Below are 23,038 nucleotides of genomic sequence, written 5' to 3' on the forward strand. Positions count from 1 at the left end.
GCATTACAAATGATATATAAGTATCCTGTCTTAATTATTCAGTTAAAAAAGTAACTATGGTTCCCTGTGCGGAAGTTCACAGTATCGTTCGCCCAAATTCGGACAGCCAAGAAGCAATTGAAAAAGTAAAGAGTCATCAAATGATTCATTTCTTATTGCCATGGCGTTTAGGCCATTTCAGGGAAATATCTCTATAATATTGAACCAGACTGCTTGGGAAACTTACGCCTATCGTTTTTCATGTGATGTTCTGTAAATCAACGAGATGCTTCCACCAGCTCATACTAGCTACATCCACGGGTAATGTATTTTTTTTATTAATTATCAAATGTTCACGCCATTATACGAATATATAGATCCACACTGAAATAAGCTTTTTCCTTGCACCTCCTACACCATGCAAAATTATATTACCCTAACGATAAATTTCCATTACTTTTTTTTTCTTTTGTTCCCTGCCTCTCAGTGATCATCCAGTTTTTATCTAGCATTTTCAAAAATTCTTGAAAATTGCCTGTGGCAGCTAGCACAATTCTAGTCCATGAGCAAGTCTACTCGAAGAGCCGGACATTACTTGCACAATCGAGAAATTAACGGAAATTCACTACTTACATTTTACATAATTGCATTAAGACCCACATTCGAGTTTACGTATTTTAGGGGACGCGACTGCAAGGCATATACACAAAAAACGAATTGTGTGGATGACACCATTTACGAGATATTCGCCGTCAAACTTGCCGTAAAATGCGTTGTAGCCCTACTTACTTTAAAAAAAAACGCCTTTTGATGCATTAGTGCACAAAAGTAACCGAAACGCCAATGCATGTCTCCGCAAACTTCTGAATTTACTATTTTGAAGTTGGTGTCTTTCGGGAAAGTAGTTCCCAGTGGATCCGCCTTGCGAACTTCACGGATTCAATTTGTAAATTCCAATAGTCTAGAAAACATGGTAATGTATGAGCAACGCAATTATGTTTACACAGATGGCATGTCCAAACAATTTGCTCCTTTACGGCTTTCATGGGGTCATGTGCCAGAGACAGTAAGTATATGGTCCACCACCCTGCACGTAGAGCATCGTCTCTTGAACATGGCTATCCACGAGTGCAATCTTCGCAGCCGTATCTCCTGCGAAAAATGTGATACGGTGTTAGTGTTCTTGCAGTCCCCTTAGCAGTTCCTGTAATTTAGGTGTAGTGAAGCATGTTAGAACTACACTCTAATTGTTTTTTTTTTATTTTTGCGACATGTGAGTTTAGGTAGACTAGTTCGTTTGTTAATATGGCTGTAAGCATAGACGCAGAAAACTACAGTCAAGGAAAACTAGGGAAAGCAGCTGTAGGCCAAATTTTAACTAAATATATATAATGCCAGCCTTTAACCTTCACTGCATGCTTGCGCCAGCAATGCAGGCCTGTAGCAGCATTGTAATCAAGAATAAATAAAACCTTTCCATGCAAGACACTGCACTATACGATGTTACAAGAGAACGCAAACGCGTACATTGGAAACACAAGAAATAAATTGCTCAATGCACAGAAGAAGAAACACAAATACAAAATAACCGCGGTAGTACTAAAAACAAGAAACGAAAATCTAATAAACATATACTAATTACAATCACTTGGCGGAGCTAAGCCCATTTGTATACCATAGAAGGATAGCATGCACACTATTTTTTAACATTATTCGAAGATTTCCGCATAAATGGTGACGAATAAGTACATCGTCATGCGAAAACTGCGGTGAATAGGCATATTAAGTTTGTAATGCTACACTAGTATTCTTATGCAGAAGCGGTTTAGAACATTACTTTAAAACCACGTAAACACATAAACAACATTCTGCCATGGAGACCATAGCCTGATATTGTTTGAATACTCAAAGGACGACTCCAACAGTATTGTTCAATCTTGCCGACTCTCTCTTTCAACTCGTTTTAAATGCATTCCTACATGCATGATGAAAAATAAAGAGATTCCTTGAAATACCAGGACTAAGTAGTGCCTGCCGACTGCGACATCGACAGGGCTGTGGCGCGATATGGTGCCGAGAAATTATACGAGTACGCCGATGCTTCGAGATCTGGTTGTGGGACAGATCTTTCGCCGCGCAATCGTGAGGCGAAACAATGCGGAAGCTCATTGCGATAGTAGGCGGATCGTAGGCAATATCATTCTCATCGACGGGCTGGCACCACTTTATATGCAGCGGGACATATGCAAAACATGGCGCTGATGACGTATATCCCGTTACAACAATCGCTTCTTGAGCTTGCACCGCACAAATGTTTGGCCACAGAAATTTCCTTTTATTACTCCGCCATTGCCAACGCTAAATGTGCGAGCTCGACATCACGTGCTGGAAATTCTTGCAGGTAAAGAAGGCTGAGAGGACGCGTTGCCTGGCAGCATATCATTGCAGATAAATCCATTCATCAAAGGAGCGTACGAAAACATATTTGCAAGGAGAACGCGTTTACTTCAGCGCTTTTGAAAACGTTTTCCCAGTACTCCGTAACGAAACTGAACTTTACCAGCGATAAACTATGCGAATACAGCTGATGTTAATGTCGTGACGCTTAAGCGAATTGAAGTGCATTATAAAAAAAGTTGAGGTGTGACTTTCCAGTAAAACTTCTACAAGCAGTGGTACTCTGCGATTCGCGAAGCAGTAAGAAAATTTTACCTCCGCATTCATTATTCACTGTGAAAAAATTTTGAAATGCTAAAAGCCTAATGGCTGTGAACGAGAAAAGACATGAAGGCAGTTGTGTATTTACTGGCGGAAAGGCATCTGGCAGATTCGTTTGTTCATTTCTCAGGTGATAGGGAACATTTTAGAAACTGTCCTTGTAACTGCTGCCGCTAAATTTCTTTATCACTAAACCTGCAGCTAAAAAGATTATCTATAAGAACATATCTTGCATTACATTGCGACGAGGATGCGTTAGTAAATACTATTATGAATTAAAACACCATTTTGAAAATTTAATCTAATACGACCTTAAAGTGCAATTTCAAGGTTTAGGGCAAGTTGGTTATGTCCAGTAGCATATTAATCCTGAAATAAAAGGCATATCTCTTCATATTCGATTGCTAACGCGCCGGTCTCCCCTAGCAGCAAATCCTTAGATCTCCACCACCGCCTGAGTTTTAATAATGATTTTATTGCTTAAAAAATACCACATCATGGAAAAATTATCTACGTTTCTAATCGGCCGTCAGATAGCAAATCCTAAAAATCACAACACGACATCACTATGGCAGTCGCAGCGCTAGCACATAAGCATGGCACTTTATAGCCAATTAATGTGAGCGATGAATTTATCAAGCTGTCTTTTCCTCAAAATGTCAGCTTCGTGGCCCCAATAAAAACGTCCTCAAAATACAATGTGTATGGTCAAAATGAAGCAAGGTGTGTGATTCAACAAAATCCTCACCGAAATATTCTCTAAGGGCATATTCTCCGGCGCTTCGAGGCCCGACTGCAAAGAAAATAGGCGTAGTATTATGACGGACTTGTGAAGTATGCCATTAGAATGCGCTAGAATTAAAAGGTAAGTTATGCAATTCACACCTTTTGCGCTGAATGGTTTAGAATAACTACATCGTGGGAATTTCTGCAAACTACATTGGCTTTTACAACGGTAAGCCCTGAGTGAGCTCCAGATATTGGCAATGTAGTGTTGCTGTATACTGGAAAACATTGAGGTTCATTTCTTACAATTATTTGGCAGTGTTACACAAACAATTAGGATTCTTGCCTCCCTGGTAAACTACAGGTAGCTGCCAAGCACCATTCGCTCTCAATCTTGGTAATTTTAAATCCAGCACTAAGAACCTCACCCGCGCTCTCGCTCTCGGAAACCTGTTTTATCCACCCGTTACATGTTGGGTCAAGCTCTCACCTACGTTGTAAGTTCGCCTCGGTAATCGCTTTACAGAAATTAATTTATAAAAATACAATAAATTTAAAAAAAGGAAAACGTTGGCGGTAGTGCGTTTTGAAACTACAACCCCAAGCTCAACGGCCCAGTACCTTAACCACTGGGCTTAACCAGTGCCTCCTAGATGGCAGGCCTGAGCGCTCTGCATTATGACATCGTGTTACATGGGCTCAAATTCCTAGTGGCAAGCCCGGCGTGACGAAAGCGGAGCCATCAAAAACACTGCGGCTTATTGGGGAATGTCCCAGTTAGGCTCTATGGCAAACGAACGAGGTAGCACGATGTCTCAGATCGCACCGCCTTGCGCTATACTGGAGACGTTGGCCAAGCATCTCAATGCGTTCACTTGCCCGCGAGGAGTTCATAACTCAAAGAACTGCTCAGCGGCATTATATTGGACATTGATGCTTTTGAAGGCACAACTCATGAGATGTGCTTAGGTGTCCTCGGATTTTTCAGGCCATTGTACTACGTCGCAGGTGGATTGCACCGGGAGCCGGGCTTCGTGGTGCTGCGCGTGTAATCAGGCAAATTAAACAAAAGATTTGACGCCAGCTCTTTTGGTTTGCGGTGCCATTGTGAAAGGTGAAAACAGAGCTAAACTAATATTACGATCCAAGAGAGCGCTCGGATGTAGCGATGAGCAGTAAGGTCCAGCTAAGAAGTAAATAATGTCCATATGCTATTTAGTGGCTGGCTTGCGTTGTTTTTTCATGCAAATTATGTCCGCCTGCGCGGGCAGTTATACTGCAGTGCCGTGATTCGAGTAAACATTGTGGGCCTTGTTTTTATTTTTCGAAGTAAAAAAAAGAAAGACAGAGTATATCAAGCAAGGTCAGACTCACTCGTGTCAGCAATATTGGGCGTATCATAAACAACCGTCCACATGCCGTACGAGAAATCTGGGGCCAGCAGATTCTTGATTACTGCAGCATATCTGTTGAGAAGCATAGGTTATTAAACTGTGCACTTAACCCTCCATTCTGGACAATGTAACGTAATGGAGTTATAGAAACAGGCACCAGATGACACCACTGTCTTCTCCAGTATTACTTAATTCTTACAAACACTGAAGTCTGCTTACGAGTACATGTGACAATGCGAAAGCACTATAGCGCTTGTCAACTTCAGAATCTTATTGACGCGCTAATTTTATACAGGCATGACGTAGCACCACCCCCACACCATTAGCTACACCATCACACGTCCAATGACCCAAGCACTATGCAGCCACCACACTGAGCCAGATGGCTGCGAGGTCGTGTGTGCGATGACGCACGCATCAGGCACACCTTTACTCTAAACGATAGATCAACTTGACGTCGCGGACGCGTGCTCTTCTCGCACCATGAAGGCCGGGGTTTCATTCCCACCAACCGCAAGCACCAAATTTGTGCTCACAGCAAATAATTTACTTCGTTTACTTAACCTCACCTGAAAAAATTCGCCTCAATGCGAGCGTTTTCTCGAAGGTGCTCCCGTTTGACGCCGTCTGTCGTTTTTGAGACCATGTTCCGACGCCGACGACCTCACGCCGACAGCTTTTTGCGTAATTCAGCATTTATTACTTGCGCATTCAGATAATTGAATACTACAAAATATTTCTCCTACCTCCAGAGAGAAACTCCAAAGGCAATTATTTTCAAGCAGCATTCTGACTGATAATGTAAACTTCAACAGAGTTGCATTCGCGCTTGCGTAAAACGTTTGCACAAGTGAAGAATATGCGGATTCCACAGTCGAGCAGGGATCACATTGAGCGAAATTTCTAAAGGTTTATTTTTATGTAAAAGATATTTCGTCTTAGGGATATTTCGCAAGTAGACGCCACACGACCCAGTTGGACATATTTTAACTTAACTTTATCTCGCTTAACTTAACTCGCTCCACATAAACCAGTGACGCTCGATCATGCACTTGCCACGCATGACATCAAGGAAAGACAGCGATGGTATGAAGGTCAACGTATGATTAAGACGCAACGAAAATAATAGAACGGTGACGGCGGCATGGCGACAACAATGGCATGACCACACTAGAATCAATACGGGAGAATGACGACGATGGAATAACCCGACAAAGACAACTATGGAAGGATGACGATGACATGGCGATGACAGAATGACGATGAAGTTGGTGTAACAACATTGGCATCACGACCACAGGATGAGGATGGTATAATAGCGATGATGGTGGGACACTGACGGCGTGAAGACAACGAGATGTGGTTGCTAGAATTATACCAATGGTATGACGACGACGGAATGACAGGGACAGCGTGACAAAATGTATTATGGAGCCGAAATGGGACAAATGGTTCGACATTAATGTGATAACACCGCTAAAATAATTACAAGGAGATCACGACCACAGCGTGACAACAATGGTGTGACAATGCTGGAATGAAAATAACTATATGATGGGTATGCCCTGACAACAATACGAGTAGCTACCCCGAAGTTACATTGCAAAGACTACGGTAGCATGGCGACGATTGCATATCGATAATCACACTGGCATTACGACGATTAAAATGCGCCGACGATGACTACGGCATGATGACCATGACCACGTTGGACGGACGACGTAGGTAAGACGATGGCAGCATTGCGAAAAAGAGATCTTTATAGATCTTTACGACGACGAGAGCATGAGGACAATAATATGAATATTCCAAAAGAGTTTCGATGGTATAACATCGATGGCATGATGACAACGGTATGGCGGTGCTGGAAAGACGATGAACATGCAAGGATGATGGCGTGTCAACAATGGCATGAGATAATTGAACGAGAAAGGTGGAATGACGTGGAGAAAACGAAGGTGAAGGCCTGACGATAAAGATGAAACAACAATGGGGTTTGGCTAGAATAGCAGCATGGGCTTGTTGGTTTTTCCATCATGGTGTTAACATCACAAAACATAGACGAGACACGAGACGAGACGATGACACCACAAGCGCTTACTTTCAGCAACGTTAATTTGAAAGAAACACATCTTCTTATACCATTGCCCACACGTGTCGCAATCACCTGATGGCACATCGTGTGAAATACGCACTTTTCTTTTTTTTGCACTAAAGATAGTAGTTGTACTTGCAAAAGTTCATGTTCTTTTTTGTCAGTAACAAGGATGGCATGTTGACGCATTGGTCACGAAGTCTAGTAATCTCGGCTCCCTCAATTACCTCCCGGAATACAGACGCTCTGAAGTGCTTAACAAACACAATGACCAGCTGGTCCGTGAGATAATTGAGGCAGTCGAGATTACCAGGCTTTGTGACCAATGCGTTGAGCACGCCGTCCTTCTTACTGACAAAAAAGAACTTGAGCTTTTTCATGTACAACCACTATCTTTAGGACAAAAAAAGAAAAAGTGTCTGTTTTACGTGATGTGGGACCACGTGACTGCGACACATGCGGGCAATGGTATAAGAAGCTGTGTTTGTTTCAAATAAACGTTGTTGAAAGTCAGCGCTTAAGGTGTCGTCTTCTCGTCTCTTGGGACTTGTCTACGCTTTGCGCTGTTAAGACCAGTAACAATAGGATGGGACCTGTGGAGGGACTAGAATCACTACAATTGCATGCCAATATTAAGATGGCCACGAGGGACTAATTACGATTGAATAACGGCGACTACTTGTTGGTGTTCCAGCTTGCATCAGCGCCTATGTGCACGCCTGTTGCCGCGCGCCGCCTCGATTCGCACTATATGCCGTGTTTCTCTCGTACCGACATGTCATCGACGACAACGGTGACAACGGTGACAACGGCATAACGGTGATTCTCTGGCGATGACGCAATAACAAAAATAGTATGATGGCGAAGGAAGGACGACTATCAAATCGCAATGATGACGTGACAGTGTAGGAGCGCCCGTCCGCATTTATTCGCACCCCCTGCCGCCGCTGGCTGCCTTGATTCTACTGCATATTGCATTTATTGGCACTATATTCGGTTTAGGCCAATTCTCCGAGACAGCAGGCAAGAGTCAGCATTGACAGCTTTGGTACAACAAGAACTGCGTGATCAGGATATTATTTTTGGTACGACTCATGTGGTCGGTTACAGCTATTCGGCATGACAGCGGCCAGCAGCAGCAGCAACAGTAATATCGTAGGAAACGGTAAAAGCTCCGCCTAAAAGATAAGGCCTCTATCCTATACATTTTACATAAGCAAATGCTACCTTCTATGCCAATTCTTCTTTTCTTAATGCGTAACTTTCTTTTTAGCATAGCACCTTTGACCGAACGTACAGGGTTTAGGATTAGTTGAAGAAAGTAAACTTCGAGCTGTGCAACCTATGCCATTGCGGGTAATCTCTCAAGCCACCTCCACTCCCTTACCGCAATTAGGCTTCTCGGCGCACAGTAGCAAACGTTTCAGAAACGTTGTGCTCCTATTTTCCTAGCAAAATGAAGCAGAAACAAACTCACAACGTTAGAATAGAGCCGACACGGTGTTTCAAAAACATAGCATCGAAAATTTCTAAATGATTTCAAGGTGCCAAATATTAATTTTTCCTTGATACACCCACATTACATTAGGCACCTAGACCATAATAATTTGAGGCAATATTTAGATGCCTAAATAGTGAAATTACTGTATTCACATTTTCAAGTAAAGCGCCCAGGAGAATAATCCTAATTCTGATAACGGGCTTGAAATTTTGACTTATGATCCATCGTCTTTTTTTGTAGTGCATTTTATGTATTTTTCTTTTGTGAGATTATCAGCATAGTTATGACTGCAGGATCCCTTCCTGAGTTTCATACAAGCGTGATAGGCTGGCAAAAAGAAATATGCGATAACGCTGTAACACTACTTTTTGTGGTCTCTAAAGGATCGCTCAAGCACTTTCCCGAAGAATCATAGAATGGCCTCGCTATTTCTTAAACGAAGTCGTCTCAGATTTGTCATTCCTAAAAACTTTTCCAAGCCTTCAACTGTAAATGGAGTTATCGCACCAATGTCTAGCTTTCTCTCTTTTCTTGCGCATCTGCTAGCGCTGAATGATGTTCAGCGGAGAAGCCAAAAAGGCAAAGCGCAGGCCAATACTTGAATGTCGCGCTGGTGAAAGGTCTCATCGTGATACCCTCTGGCTCCGCGGCTGAATACGCTATGCAGCACGCCACTGCCATCTGGGAGGACACGCGCAGCTATCACAGATATGTGCAGTGCAAATATGACATGGCTCTGCGGTGTTTTGAGATCACAGAGCTTTATATTATTCTTTTATTTAACTCATAATTGGAAATTATGCATTACTGAGAATGCACGCGTGATCGCAGTATCAGCCAACACCGTTTGTGGGTCTAGCTGCTTTAGCTGACGCTGCATAATGGCTTCGCAGAAGCGAGAGCAAGATACTTTTTGCTGTACTTGGCACAACAGTGTAAAACCCCGAAGCACGCAGTGCAGTGTTATTTGACTCACGTCTTCATAGCAGCCTTTATGACAGATAGGCTACGTTTCTTACTACGTTTCTCACACCGCTATTGCAAGAATAACGATTTCCATAACGTTCAAGGCTTGCATCTGACCGGCTGTTAGCACGCCTTCAATAAAACGTTCGAACACTAGATACTTCATAGGAACTGGTAACTACAACGTGACAAAAAACGTTGGCATTTCAACAATGTATATTTATAGCTTCTGTTGTGTTTGAAAGAATCCCTTCGTGTATTCGTAACCTCCTCCAAAACGAATAACTTGAAGATGCTGCAAAATATTTTTACTGTTGTCGCAAAGTTTTTTAGTTTGTAGGAGTGTAATAAAAGTATTTTTTTACCTGGCACGGTTCTCGACTCTCATGGCTGTAAATCCAGATCTATCCCAAACAATGTCCACAGTTCCAGCGCACTCCCTGCAACAAAAAATTCAGACATAGAACGTTGAACAAAAAAACAGAAGCTTGAGAGCCTGCTTTTATAGAAGAATGTTCATGAGACAGTTATTGCTAGCTTTATTATTTGAATTTACGTAGGGAATATTTACCCGCAGTTTAATTATTTAAATTGTAATAGCGCGTATGTACGTAAGAAGCACAAGCGAAGGAGAGTTGGAAGAGAAAGAGGAAGAGGGGGACTGTAGCTGGTCTGGCAACGTTGTCCCATCCAGTGCTTTTGCGCCGAGCCATCTGAATAAACGCCTCAGGCCTTCTAACATTTCCGGTGGTAGTCATGTTTATCATGTCTGCCAAAAGAACCTTTTCTCTTTAAGTCGTCGCCTTGCCGGTCGTTTGCCATCGCCACCCGACAATCCCACTGAGACAGGTGTTTCGACGTCCTCACGTCTTGGCCTTTACCATCGCATAGCGAGCCACGCTCTTGCAGAGGGAAAGCTGGAGAAGTCGTCAATGAATCGCTGACACATTACGAAAGCGTGAACAAGAGCAACAAACGGGACTCGAAGTCACAATTTACAAATGTGTTCTCGCTAACTGACACCGCGTCTTCCTGGTACCAGCATCATAAGGACACCCTCACAAACTGGAATGTTTCGTTGAAGAAATGACACCACTGCCAAGAAAAAAGCGTTCCCAGCTGACTGTCGCCCCAAAGGCTCAACTTGCTGGTGAGACTTACACCACGTATGTTGAAGAGATCGTTAGCTTGTGTAAACAGGTAAACGAACATATGTCCAAAAAAGACAAAGTTGGTCATCGAATCAAGGGGATCCGAGAGAGTTTCTACAGTATCCTTATCGGCAAGGATAATTTGAACGCGTTTTCTGGCGTGATACGACATTGCCGCACCTTTGAAACTTAGAAGATGCGTCGAATAACGACAATGTTCCACCGGTTCACCAACGTAATTACGGTTGCAACCGAAGACGGGATTTCGTTGTCGGACCTGATCTCAAGGATACGCCATGTCGCTCGTGAAGGGAAACTCTGACGCGAAGTTCCGCAAGTTCCTGCCCATCATCAGACGCTGCGTTCTCACGGACGGCTCCTACCTGGCAGTCGGTGAACTCCACGAACGACCTCAATTAAGCGGTAACTCCACGTGCAATGAAATCAACGTCGCCTCCGCCTGGCTACCATCCCACTCTCGTCACACCCGTCAATATCGACAACCCACAAGTGTTTTAGAGACAGAGACTGGTGACAGTTATTCTCCGTATTCCCATGTGCCTGCCTATTTTGAAGATCCATGCGTGAATCGACCTCCACGTTTCTGTGTGTTATTGCTGCGGTCCAACCGGCTACATCGCACGGCTCTTCGGACCCCGACAGTGACCTCGGTACGAGCAGCCGCTGTGCGCCCTCAGCGCTATGACGGACTCCCCAGTACTCCGTTGCCGACCTGCGCAACATCAGGCAGTGGTTTCTGGCAATGAAGCTTCGTGAATTTCTAACCGGCATCTGACTGGAGCTTGACACCACCACTGGCGCCTTGGACGCGCTGTTCGCAATCACCACTGTGGCGCTCGCCACCGCTCCCCTGGAAAACTAGCCAGGTTGCTGAAAATTCGCTGTAGAGAGATATACCTCCTTCCACTTTTATTTCAGGAACAAGGTGCACATACCTTTAAGTGAGCTGCCGGCAATGTCATTGTTGGAAGTGGGTACAAGTATTTCAGTAATGCGTCTTGTCTTTAAAAGAGAGCTACCCTACAAGGCGATGTTTAGGTTGGATCAAGCAAGAATGTTCTTTCAAGTGGGGGGCGAAACCTTGTGTCCTGTTGGTGTGTGAACTCGCGACGTATCCTTAGGTGATCGACATTTTACTACCGAATTTGTAATTATATCCCGGTGAACGCATGATGTAGTTTTAGGCCTTGACTTTTTGAAGCATTATGCCGCTACTGTGGAACTGGGGAGTTTTTAGAGCACGGCAACATTCCATTTGGACTTCAGGACAGCAGCCTCTGCCACGAAAGTGCGTTTTCCTTCTCTGGAGATACCACAGTGCCAGCCTTGTTAGTTGTCTCTGTTCCAGTGGCTTGCGTCAGCACTACACACGCTATGTTTGAAGCCACTGTACAGCCCATTCTTTCAGATTGCTCAAAAAAGAACATTGTGATCCCCCACATCCTAGTGCAAGTGGATCATGGAAATGCTGGTTTGGACTGCGAATTACTCAGTTGAGCCTGCGATACTTCTTGACGCCTTGAAAAACTCGCCGCCTTCGAAAAAAATGCGCATTTGACAGTGGCTCCACTGAGGGATGTAGATTCGCCAGGCGAAGTGAGAAAGCTTGGATGAACAGACTCCTGTATTCTTCGCATGCTCAACAAGTGACTCAATGCCAGTGAGCACCATTCCTTGACCAATGTCAAGACAACTGCGCGTTTTCGACTTTTCACAGTATGCCAAAGCTTCCTTGACCTCCGCACCTCGTACGCGTAAGAGGAGCAAGACATGTACGGCACATCCAATAAGACAAACGTCTTACCGAGTCTCCCCAGCAGAATGCAAGATAACATAAGCGATCATAACATAAGCGAGTGACCATGTTCACGAAATGTTTTAAAAATGAATGTCGTTTCAGGAGTCGTGGCGGCCTTGGCCAGCTCCAGCGACACTCGTTAAATGGAAAGAGGGAACATGGCGATTCTTCGTGGCTTATCGACGCCGAAATACAGTCACTAAAAAGGACGTCTATCTTCACGACGATATTGACGACGTTCCATTCAGCCTAATACTTTGGTTCAGTTGACTTGCGCTCAGGCTATTAGTAGATACCTATGGACCGGCGGACGGAAAGAAAATGACATTTGTGACACAGGCTGGGCCATAATAGTTCAATGGAATGCCTTTCGGGCTTTGCAACGCACCCGCAACTTTTGAGCGCATTAGGGATACAATTGTGCGTAGCCTAAAGTGGCAGATTTTAGCAGACGTTGCACTTTTTTCATCGCACTCTAAGTTAACACCATAAACGCATCGATACTGTTCTCGGCTGTATAGAGAAATCTGGGCTCATTCTGAACTCAAGGAAGGGTCATTTCGGTGAGCGACAAGCATTGGTGTTACGTTATCTTTCGGATAAACACGGCATCCGATCTGATCAACAGAACACTTAAGTCGTAGAAGAGTTTCAAGATCTATGGTCTGTGAGGAGCTCCGCACTTTTTTGGGACTGTGGTTTACTTTTTCGCCGCTTTATTCGTCGGTTTGCTGATGTTGCCTTAAGATTGACATGTATTCTACGAAACGATGCACACTTCGATGGAACTGCCAAGTGTGATGACTCTTTTGGAGAGCGTAAGCTCGTTTTGACGTGACAACCTATTCTCCGACATTTTGAGCCTTCCGCACCAACCGAAATTAATACAGCTTCTAGCGATCTGGCATTGCTGCTGTTTTCTGCCAACGCTTCTATGCCATAGAACACGTCATTTCTTACGCCAGCCGCTCTCTAAGCAAGCCAGAGCGTAATTACACCATGATCGAACAGGAATTTGTTATCGTAATCTTCGCAGTCCAGAGGCTTCGTTTATACTTGCAAGGACGGCCCTTCACAGTCGTCACGGCCCACCAATCGTTCTGTTGGCTCGTGAATTCGCGTGATCCATCTGGTCGACTTGCGCACTGGGTCCTTAGACTTGAAAGGTATGAGTTCACTGTATAGCATAAGACCAGCCGGCGTGACGCTACGCTTACTGCCTTTCAAGGATGCCACTTAGTTCCACCGACTGCGACACTCACAACGTCAACCATTACTTTGCTTCCCTGGCATCTGCCTTTCCCAACAGCAATGTATTCAAGACTGAACAGATGAACGACCCGAGTTTACTGCCGGGCTTTTCCACCACGCGAAATTCTACACTAGCACATCATTTTTGTGTTCGGGATGGCTTACTATGCAAGGGGAACAACTCTACACGTGGTGCACCTGCTGTTAGTGGTTACGGAGAGCCGCCGATAATCTATTTTGCTTATCACGCACGATCACAATTTAGGTGCACGTTAAAGAACCACAAATGGTCCAAATTTCCGGAGTTCTCCACTACGGCGTGCCTCATAATCAAAAAATGGGTTTGGCACGTTAAACCCCATATTTTATTTCATTTACTTAGCATGCACAATGCCGACCACCTCAGGCCACTTGAGATCGGTGCAGATTCGGTACATGGATAAACAACGCTTTTATTAGCCTAAAATGCGTCATACTACCGAACAATACGTTGCCAGGTACACGACGTGTCAACATCATAAATGCGCGAGCAAGGCGCCCGCCGGTCAGCTTCAGTTTCTGCTGCCTCCAAGCTCCCCTTTTGAGCAGGTTGGCATTGATCTACTGGGCCCTTTTCCCCTATCCTCCTTGCGCCACGGCTGTATAGCCGTGTGCGTCGACTAACATAACCGTTACGGTGAGACGGTAGCCATACCCTCCGCCACTTCTGGAGCGGTCCCTCTTGCTCCACTCCATCATCCTTCGGCAAGGACCGCGTCCAGTGATAATCAGCCAGCGTGGCCGCAAGTTCACCGTGGATGTTGTTGAACAACTACAAGGCTTGTGTACTTCTACCCTCCGTGATTCAATGTGATGCCATCCCCAAGCCAATGGCCAATGTAGGCAAGCGTTCGGGAGTTCCACCCGAACGCTTGCCTACATGATTGCAAAGTATGTCACGTCAGATCAAAGGAATTGGTACGACATTTCGTCATTTATGACGTACGCTTTTAACACTGCGAGACACGAGACGACTTCCTACAGCCGTTTTTTCTTCTGTATGCATGTCCGCCTCGTGGAACTCTAGTCACTATCATCCCGTTGTCGACTTCTGAAACCAATTGTATAGCTAAGACACTCTGTCGGGCCGAAGAGGCTTGTAGGCTTGGTCGTCTACTGCCGTATCTTACCTTTGATGTAACCTTCTCAGGTTACATCAAAGGTAAGATATGGCAGCCACCGCCGGCCCATTACCTATAGCGCTGGCAACATAAATCTAGTTGGGGAGCCCAGTACAAAAGCGCGGTCTGTGCACAAAGCTTTTGTCACACTATGATGCCCCCATTGTGATACTCGACCGTATCAGCGAGGCGAACTATAACATAGCGCGCCTCATCATCAAAGGCCGACGTTCTTCCCGGATTCAAGTCAAGCATGCCGCCAGGCTCAAGCCATGCACCAAGTGCAAAGAAGCCCGACTCTTCATCTGCGCTAGGATCAGTGTAACGGCGCGTTAGTACGGAACGGAGGGAGAGGTGGAAGAGAAAGAAGAGGAAGACTGTTTTTCGGTGTTGCGGCCTCTTCCTATCCAGTGCTTTCGCATCGAGCCTTCTGAATGAATGTCTCACGCTTTGTAACAATATTATTTCCCAAACGATCATCTTACACTAACTGTTATTTCTATGGCGTTTTCTTTTATTTTTCTGGATGTTTGCGAGACCTGTATGGGGGCATAAGGTTACATTGGTGTAAGTAGATATCGGGATTGGCAATTTTCAGCTACAGTAATAGCTTTAGTATTGATTCGGCGTCAGAAATAAGGGGACTTTCGCCACTCTTCAAAATCTTCTTCTATGTATTAATTGTGAAAAAAATGTTGATCCATGTTGCAGCAGAATATGTGCATTCATGTGGCTGTTAAATAAGCAACTGATGAGGAAGCTGTGAAGGTGTTTTGACTGACGGTACCTTTCTGCCAAATGTTGCGATTTGTGCGCACCTATGTGTGTAAAACCTATTGTACGGATTTCCCAAGGCAAAGCTGATTCTCAACTTCTTAGTTTGTGCAGATAAGGACCTTCGGTCCAATTTTTCTATTGTACCGGTACTCTGTGAAACTCGTCGAATCATTATCCAGCCCAACATTGGTACCTTTAAAGAGACTTCTTTTGTCTCCCCTGCAAAGTGTGAACTATCGTGGGCAGGAGCCTAATGTAACTGGCTCAGTAGTTGGCCACAAATCTCAGGCCGCCAAACAAAATAATATGCAAACCATAGTTCCCGCAAGTAAGAGTACTGTTCTTTAGGTTCATCGAACTTGAAAACACAGGACCACAGAGCTGTCAGCTCTGAAGTGCAATAAATTTTCGACTATGTGATGAAAATTTTCTATATCATCATGGACGTATCTTTCTATAAACTGGCTCTCCAAGATGCCGATGCCGACAATGGGCACGTCAAATGTAGAACGTCACTCGGTTAAGTCTTGGATCAGGAGTAATCGAAATACCTAGAAGGAAATAAATATAAATGATGTATTTGTGGCACCTAAATGATACGTATACATCATCCCGGTGTGAAAAACACAGATCTATAAAAGGCAATAAAACTTTTTGATAAAAATACACTTTCCAAACAGAAAGGAACTAGTTGATTTATTAAACTCCCAAATTGTACAGCGCAAAAGTACGGGAAGTTCCTTCGACCTCCCCCCCCACTTCCCCGCGGTTTACGTGCCATCAATGACGAGGGTATTTTGGTGCAGACGGTTTCATAAACGTTGAGTAAGCGGAACAAGATTACTGTTCTGCCAATGAAATAAGTGTTTGCAGAACATTTACCATATTTTTTCCGCATGCGCCAAATTAGACAATTTATTGAGAAGCGATAAAACCCCCAAGCCTGCAGATGCACTACATCTGCAGGTTTGGAGTGACGCCTGACACCCGCGAATGACGCCGAGAGCAAGTCGGGCAATACTACTCCAGGTAAAACCAAATTAGGGAGGCCCACTAAGCTTGAACAAAAACCCTCTCGCACCAGAAAAGGAATTGGCCTCCTTGGTGCAGTGTTCGGCCACAACCTTCCTGATGATATGACAATTACACCAATGACCTTCAGTCCCCAGCAGCTACGGAGCACCTGACCAAAGCGGCAGTCAGACCTGTAACGCAGCAGGGGGTGCTTAGAATCTCTGGGTCCGGACAGGCCGCCATTGTAAACTTACCCTGTCAACTTGTAACGCCCGAACTCTGTCGAGTAAGGCTAGCCTAGCAGGACTCTTTCAGGAACTATCAGACGTTCTGGCCTTAGTAAGATTAGAAGAACTGGTGAGTTTTATGCATTGGTAAATAACAGTCATGTCCTCTGCTATGGAGGTCTCCCTGATCAGAAGCAATACGGGGTGGGATTCCGAATTCCTAAGAACATAGCGGGCAACATTTACCAATTTTACAGCATTATTCAAAGGGTAGCAGAAGTCGTAATCAAATTTAGTAGCAGGTATAGATTAAAAGTAGTACAACCCTACGCTCCAACATTCAGTCACGACAATGAGGAAGTAGATCCGCTTTATGAAGATGTTCAATTATGGATGAGAAAAGTGCAAACTCGGTATTCAGTAGTAATACGTGACTTCAATGCAAAAGTGTGGGAAAACAGCCGGGTGAACAGGAGTTTGGCAACTGCGGCGTCGATTCTAGAAACGCTAGGGGAGAGGTGCTGGTAGAATTCGCAGAATGGAATAAGCTTAAAAATAATGAACGCCTTTTTTCAGGAAACCTATCTACAGAAAATGGACCTGGAAAAGCCCAAATAATAAAACAAGAAATGAAATTCATTTCATACTTTTTGCTGATCTCAGCATAGTGCAAGATGTAGAAGCGATAGGTAGGGTAAAGTGCAGTGATTATAGGTTAGTGAGGGCTGTAGGATTCGCCTCAACTTGAACAGAGAAAATGCAAAATTGGTCAGGAAGATAGAGGTCAAATTAAAGACGGTAAGGATAAAAATCAGGCAAATTCAGGCTAGTACTGGGAAAGAAATGTACAGCCTTAGAACAGAGACGAAGATGACATAGAGGCAATGAATGAAGCTGTAGCAAGGCTCGCTTCAGAGGCAGCAAGTGAAGTGGGAGGTAAGGCACCAAGGCAACCAGTAGGCAACGTCTCCCAAGTAACAGAGGACCCAATAAATAAACAACAAAGAATGAATATATCCAACTGAAGCGATAAGATAGAATTCAGATAACTGTCACAACTGGTCTACAAGGCGAAAATAGGTGATATTAGAAATTAAAACGCTGAAGAAGCCGTAAAAAATGGACACCGCCTGAAATGAATGAGAAGGAAACTTGGCATAGGACAAACCCAGATGTCTGCACTCAAAGATGAGAAGGGTAATATCATGAGCAATTTCGGAGGTATAATAAAAGCAGCGGAAGAATTCTATACTGACCTGTACAGTACCCAGAAGACTCCGGAGTACTCCATTCAAAACAATAATGAACAGGATACAGAAACTCCTCCTATATTTATGGATGAGGTCAGAAAAGCCTTGCAAGAGAAGAAACAGGGAAAAGCGGCAGGAGAAGACCGATAACATTCGATTCAATCAAACGTGGAGAAGACATAATGCTAGAAAAACTGGCCGCTATTTATACAAAGTGTCTAGCGACTGCAAGGGTCCCAGATGACTGGATGAATGCAAATCTTAATCTAATCCACAAAAAGGGAGACGTTAAAGAACTGAAAACTTATAGGCTCATGAGCTTACTCCTAGTAATACATAATATATTTACCAAAATAAGTTCCAATAGAATAAGGGCAACACTGGACTTCAGTCAACCAAGAGAACAGGCTTGCTTCATGAAGGCATACTCTACAATGGATCACATCCATGCCATTATTCAGGTAATCAACAAATCCGCAGCGTAGAAGAAACCTCTCTATATGGCTTTCATAGATTACGAAATGGCATTTGATTTAGTAGAGTTACCTGCAGTCATAGAGTCATTACGTAATCAAAGAGTGCATACCGCTTCCATAAATACCTCGGCATATATCTAGAGACTCCACCGCCACCTTAGTTCTACACAAAGAATGTAGGAAGATATTATGAAGAATGGGTCAGACAAGGAGACACACTCTCTCCAATGTTATTCACCGCGTGCGTGGATGAAGTATTCAAGGTATTAAACAGGTAAGGTGTAGAAGTAGAGATTGACGGTGAATATTTCACCAACCTTCGGTTTGGCGATAACAGCGTCCTATTCATCAACACTGCAGACGAGTTACGACAAATGATTGAGGACCTTAACATGGAAAGTGTAAGAGTGGGGTTGAACATTATTATGTAGAAGACAAAGGTAAGGATGAACAACCGGGTAAGGGAACAAGAGTTCAGAATCGCAAGTCAGCCTCTAAAGTCTGTGAAGGAGTACGTTAAGCTAGGTCAACTAATCACAGGAGACCCTAAACACGAGAAGAAAATTGACAGAAGAATAAAAATGGGTTGGATCGAATACAGCACACATCGTGAGCTACAGACTGGAAGCTTACCGTTATAATTGAAAATGAAGTTATACAAAGAGTGCATTTTATCTGTGCTGACATAAGGGGAAGAGACTTGGAGACTGACAAAGAAGCTTGAGAACAAGTTAAGGACCCCGCAAAGAGCGATGGAATGAAGAATGCTAGGCATAACTTTAAGAGACAGAATGAGAGCGGTTTGGATCAGAGAGCAAACGGGTATAGACGATATTGTAATTGACATATAAAACAAATAAATGGCGCTGGAAAGCTACTCGAATGCTCAGATTAGATAACCATTCGACCATTAGGGTGATAGAACGGGTACCAAAAGAAGGGAAGCGTAGTAGAGGACGGCAGAGGACTAGGTGGTGCGACGAAATTAGCAAATTTGAGGGTGCTAGTTGGATTGGTTGACTCAGGACAGGGGTAATTGGAGATCGCAGTGTGAGGCCTTCGTCCTGCAGTGGACATAAAATAGGCGCTGATGATGACGAAAACCCTTTTCATGAAAGCTTTTCTAAGAAAGTTCAGAAAAAATTCTGAGCTATGTTGAAAGGTAACATAGCCGGAGCATTGTGACTGTCGAGCATAGTTTCTCATTTTTTAGAAAAATATTGAATGACCGGAAAGGTACTACTTTCTTGTTGTAATAATTGTTCTTTACAACAGTTTATGTATGGGAAGTCGTGCATGATCGCTCTGTGGTAACAAGTGGTCACTCTGAGCATCCATAGAAGGGGTCTATCGCTGTCGCCATTAATTCGTGTTTGTTACTAGTATGAGTATAGGATGCCGTTTTTTACGCGGATATTTAACCATCGTTAGGGTATTACACCTTTCTTGGGTCTTTCAGCACTTAAATATTTGACTGTGCAGAAGAAAGTCAAAATCACCTGCGCTGCTTTGTCACTTAGTTGGAGAGCAGCAATGATTAGTCATATGGCCATAAACATATTCCCATTTGCTGCTCCTTACAGTCTCTTATGTCAACTCCTAACAAAATTCTTCCAGACAAATTTACATTTTGTTAATCGCGCAATTACTTTTTTGCCTCAGGAATGAGAAAACAAGAGAATGTTGGCGCCTAGTGCTTTCATCGTCGACGTTTAAAAAGTGTAACGACGTTCTACATAATTTGAAATAATGTTATTTCATACACCACATTAAATTTCTCAAGGCGCCTGCTTATGATTAGATTAATATATAGCCGCACTTCTCCATCTGAATTGACAAAAGCTATTCAAAACGTTTTCTGTCAACCCCGACATAATGTTGTGTGCTGAAGACCGACAGACACAGAAAATGTCATCCCATGCCTGCCAACGCTAATAATTTTCAATGTTACAGAATGCACAAGCCTAAGAAAGAATACCACTAACTTTTGGTTAAAGTAATACCAGTGACATTAGGCCGCGTGACTTCAGACTAGTAGGTGTTAGGAAAAGCTAAACCGTCTTCAACAGTGATAGGAATTCTGATAAAATGAAGGTTGAATATCGTCACACTGTCTTTTATCTCCAACAGTTTGTCTAGGAAAAGACATACAGAAAGCAACGCAAACGATTGACTACAGGGCGCAGAACAGCTTTTAGTTATCTAAAATACACTTGTTCATTTTATTGCTTGAAAACGTAAGTTACCGACATTTATTCCATCCCTTTTGTCCGCAAATTCAATGTGACCCTGCCTAAACTGTCATTTCGATGACAATATGGTTTGAAGTGTACCTGTGCTTTTCCTGCGAAGATAAATACGGAAAGGTATTTACTTTCGTCTCTCGATAAACTTCGAACATATTTTTTTCATTAAACTAAAGGAACAAATCGTAAGGGCGATATGTTTTTGTATTTCATAAAGAGCATAAATTATTAACGTTTCCGACGTATTCAAAAGAAGCTATTAATAAGAAATTCAAGCTGTTCTTACTTGTGAAAGTTGAATATGTTGCAGATAAACACTTGCAGCCGATGGTCAGTTGTCTACGCATGAAAGGAAGGAAAGAAACGTTTAGAAAGTTACGTCATTCCACAGCATAATACTGACATGGCTATTAAAATTACCCTGAATAGGTCCCTAACAAACAAATTCACCAATATTGCTTTTATTTCCACGGAAACAGTACCTCTCACATCAGGCCACGTGTACTCTGGATCATTACCAAAAAAGCAATTTCAACGTTTCTTTATTTATTCAATTAATTTATTTTGGTTTATAGATTATTATTCAATTGATTATTCGATTTATTCAATTTTTCAATTGAAAAGACTGCTGAGTGAGTTTTACGATAAGGCTGTACGACATGAATATTCAAGTTTTATTGCTGAAACGACATGCTTATGCGTAAACTCGTAGCATACCGCACTTGGCCTTTCGTTCGCAATTAGGGGCTTATTTCTTTGACAGACAGTACTTCGCATTAACAAGTCCATTTAGGTTCCAACTTTCCTTTATGGCATTTATGATGTCTGTACCATACGTCATTCACAAAAGGCGAACTGCCTCATCGTGCCATTTTGGTTCTACATTGGCAATAGTTATGATGTTCCGCTATTGAATGTCCGCACGTTCTAATATTGCATAATCAACTGTCACCTTCTGATTCATTACTCTTCCCTTCCTTTTCCTTAAAGCCCCGTGAGGGAAATTATCAAACGAAGATGTAAGCATGCAGGCAATGTTGCCGCCTCCTCTCAGACAATGGCTCCGCCGAGGTAGCATTCCTGCTGCTTTTATATATTGAGACCTAAAACTGCAACCGTGACAGTTTTGTGACTCAATTTATTGTGCTTTACTTAAACTTTAAATGTTTGCAATTTGCTCGTCAGAAGAGTGCGCGGGAGAAATAGGAAAGTCAAGAAGGTTAACGAAATACAAGATTCTGGTTCGCTATCTAAAGTAGGTATTTGGGAACGTTTGGTTTGAAAAAGCGAAGGAAGAATAAAAAGAAATTAACTACTCAAGGCGCTTAGTCTATCAATTGAAGAACAATAAACACAATAATTATTTCATCCTCGTCCGATGGAATGTTCTCACGCCGGTGTATTATGATTACCTCTGCCGACAAAGGTCCGTCATCAAACTTGCTGAGCACATTGGTAATCCTTGAGACCTTTCTAATAGCCTGTCCAAACACTAAGTCAAACAATTCCATTCAACCTTTCCACATAACTTATCTACTAAAATCAGTTACGTTTATTTACCATGGAACTTTGTGATTGGTCTAACAATGAGGTGCAAAGAAGTTACGAAGTGATGACCTATCAATTGACGCTCGACGTTAACCAACAATCGCCCAGCATGTGAAGAAGCCATTTAACCGACACATGTGGTGTATCGTCTAGCGTGCTATGGCACATATCGTGCTAATTCACCACGACGTAGAACATAGCTTCGCGAAGCTTCATGCAATTGTCAAATGGCGCTAGGCAAAGAGTGGAGTGAACCGTCTCTGAGAGCGTTGCGTATCAGTCTACTATTTCACGAAATTATTAAAAAAAACAACTGGAGATAAAACTGTCCTGTATGTACAGTGTGCCCCTCCCCCCCTCTCTCTCCGTTTTCTTTAGAGGAGAGGTTGTGGGGTTAGGAACTGACGACTTCGAGGCGACAGCCAGCGGCTGAGTAAGTGCCTCTGAGCAGCAACTTCAGCATGTAGTGAGCGGGAGCGAGGAGACCAACAGTCAGGTCCAGGCTTCCGATGACGGCCGTGACGAAAGCTAGTTCGGCAATACTATCGGCAGTGGCAGCAGCGGGAAATGTGGCAGTAGCGGAAATGTAGTCATGCCCAGTGCTTGGGCCATGGCTGATACAAAGCGGCCTTGGTTTGGGTCGCCGTCCGGGAGCAGTCCTATATGCTTGAGTAGTTTACCGCACTCGGACGGATAAGTATTTTCATCAAATACGGGCCGTATACCACGAGATGTCGAAC

General features: G+C 43.4%; 1 protein-coding gene across 1 annotated transcript in view; it reads right to left on the reverse strand.

Moving 5' to 3' along the window:
* Positions 1–341: 341 nt before the first annotated feature.
* LOC142584251 (thiopurine S-methyltransferase-like) overlaps positions 342–23,038 on the reverse strand; it is a 37,109-nt gene continuing 14,412 nt past the window's right edge. The window contains exons 3-7 of the mRNA XM_075694397.1: positions 21,037–21,089; positions 9,745–9,819; positions 4,798–4,889; positions 3,446–3,490; positions 342–1,131 (exon numbers count right to left, since the gene is read on the reverse strand). Coding sequence (XP_075550512.1) covers positions 1,022–1,131; positions 3,446–3,490; positions 4,798–4,889; positions 9,745–9,819; positions 21,037–21,089 — 375 coding nt within the window. The 3' untranslated portion in view covers positions 342–1,021. The remainder of the gene's footprint in view (positions 1,132–3,445; positions 3,491–4,797; positions 4,890–9,744; positions 9,820–21,036; positions 21,090–23,038) is intronic.

This window comes from Dermacentor variabilis, chromosome 6 (genome assembly GCF_050947875.1).
Source record: "Dermacentor variabilis isolate Ectoservices chromosome 6, ASM5094787v1, whole genome shotgun sequence".
Classification (NCBI taxonomy): Eukaryota; Metazoa; Arthropoda; class Arachnida; order Ixodida; family Ixodidae; genus Dermacentor; species Dermacentor variabilis.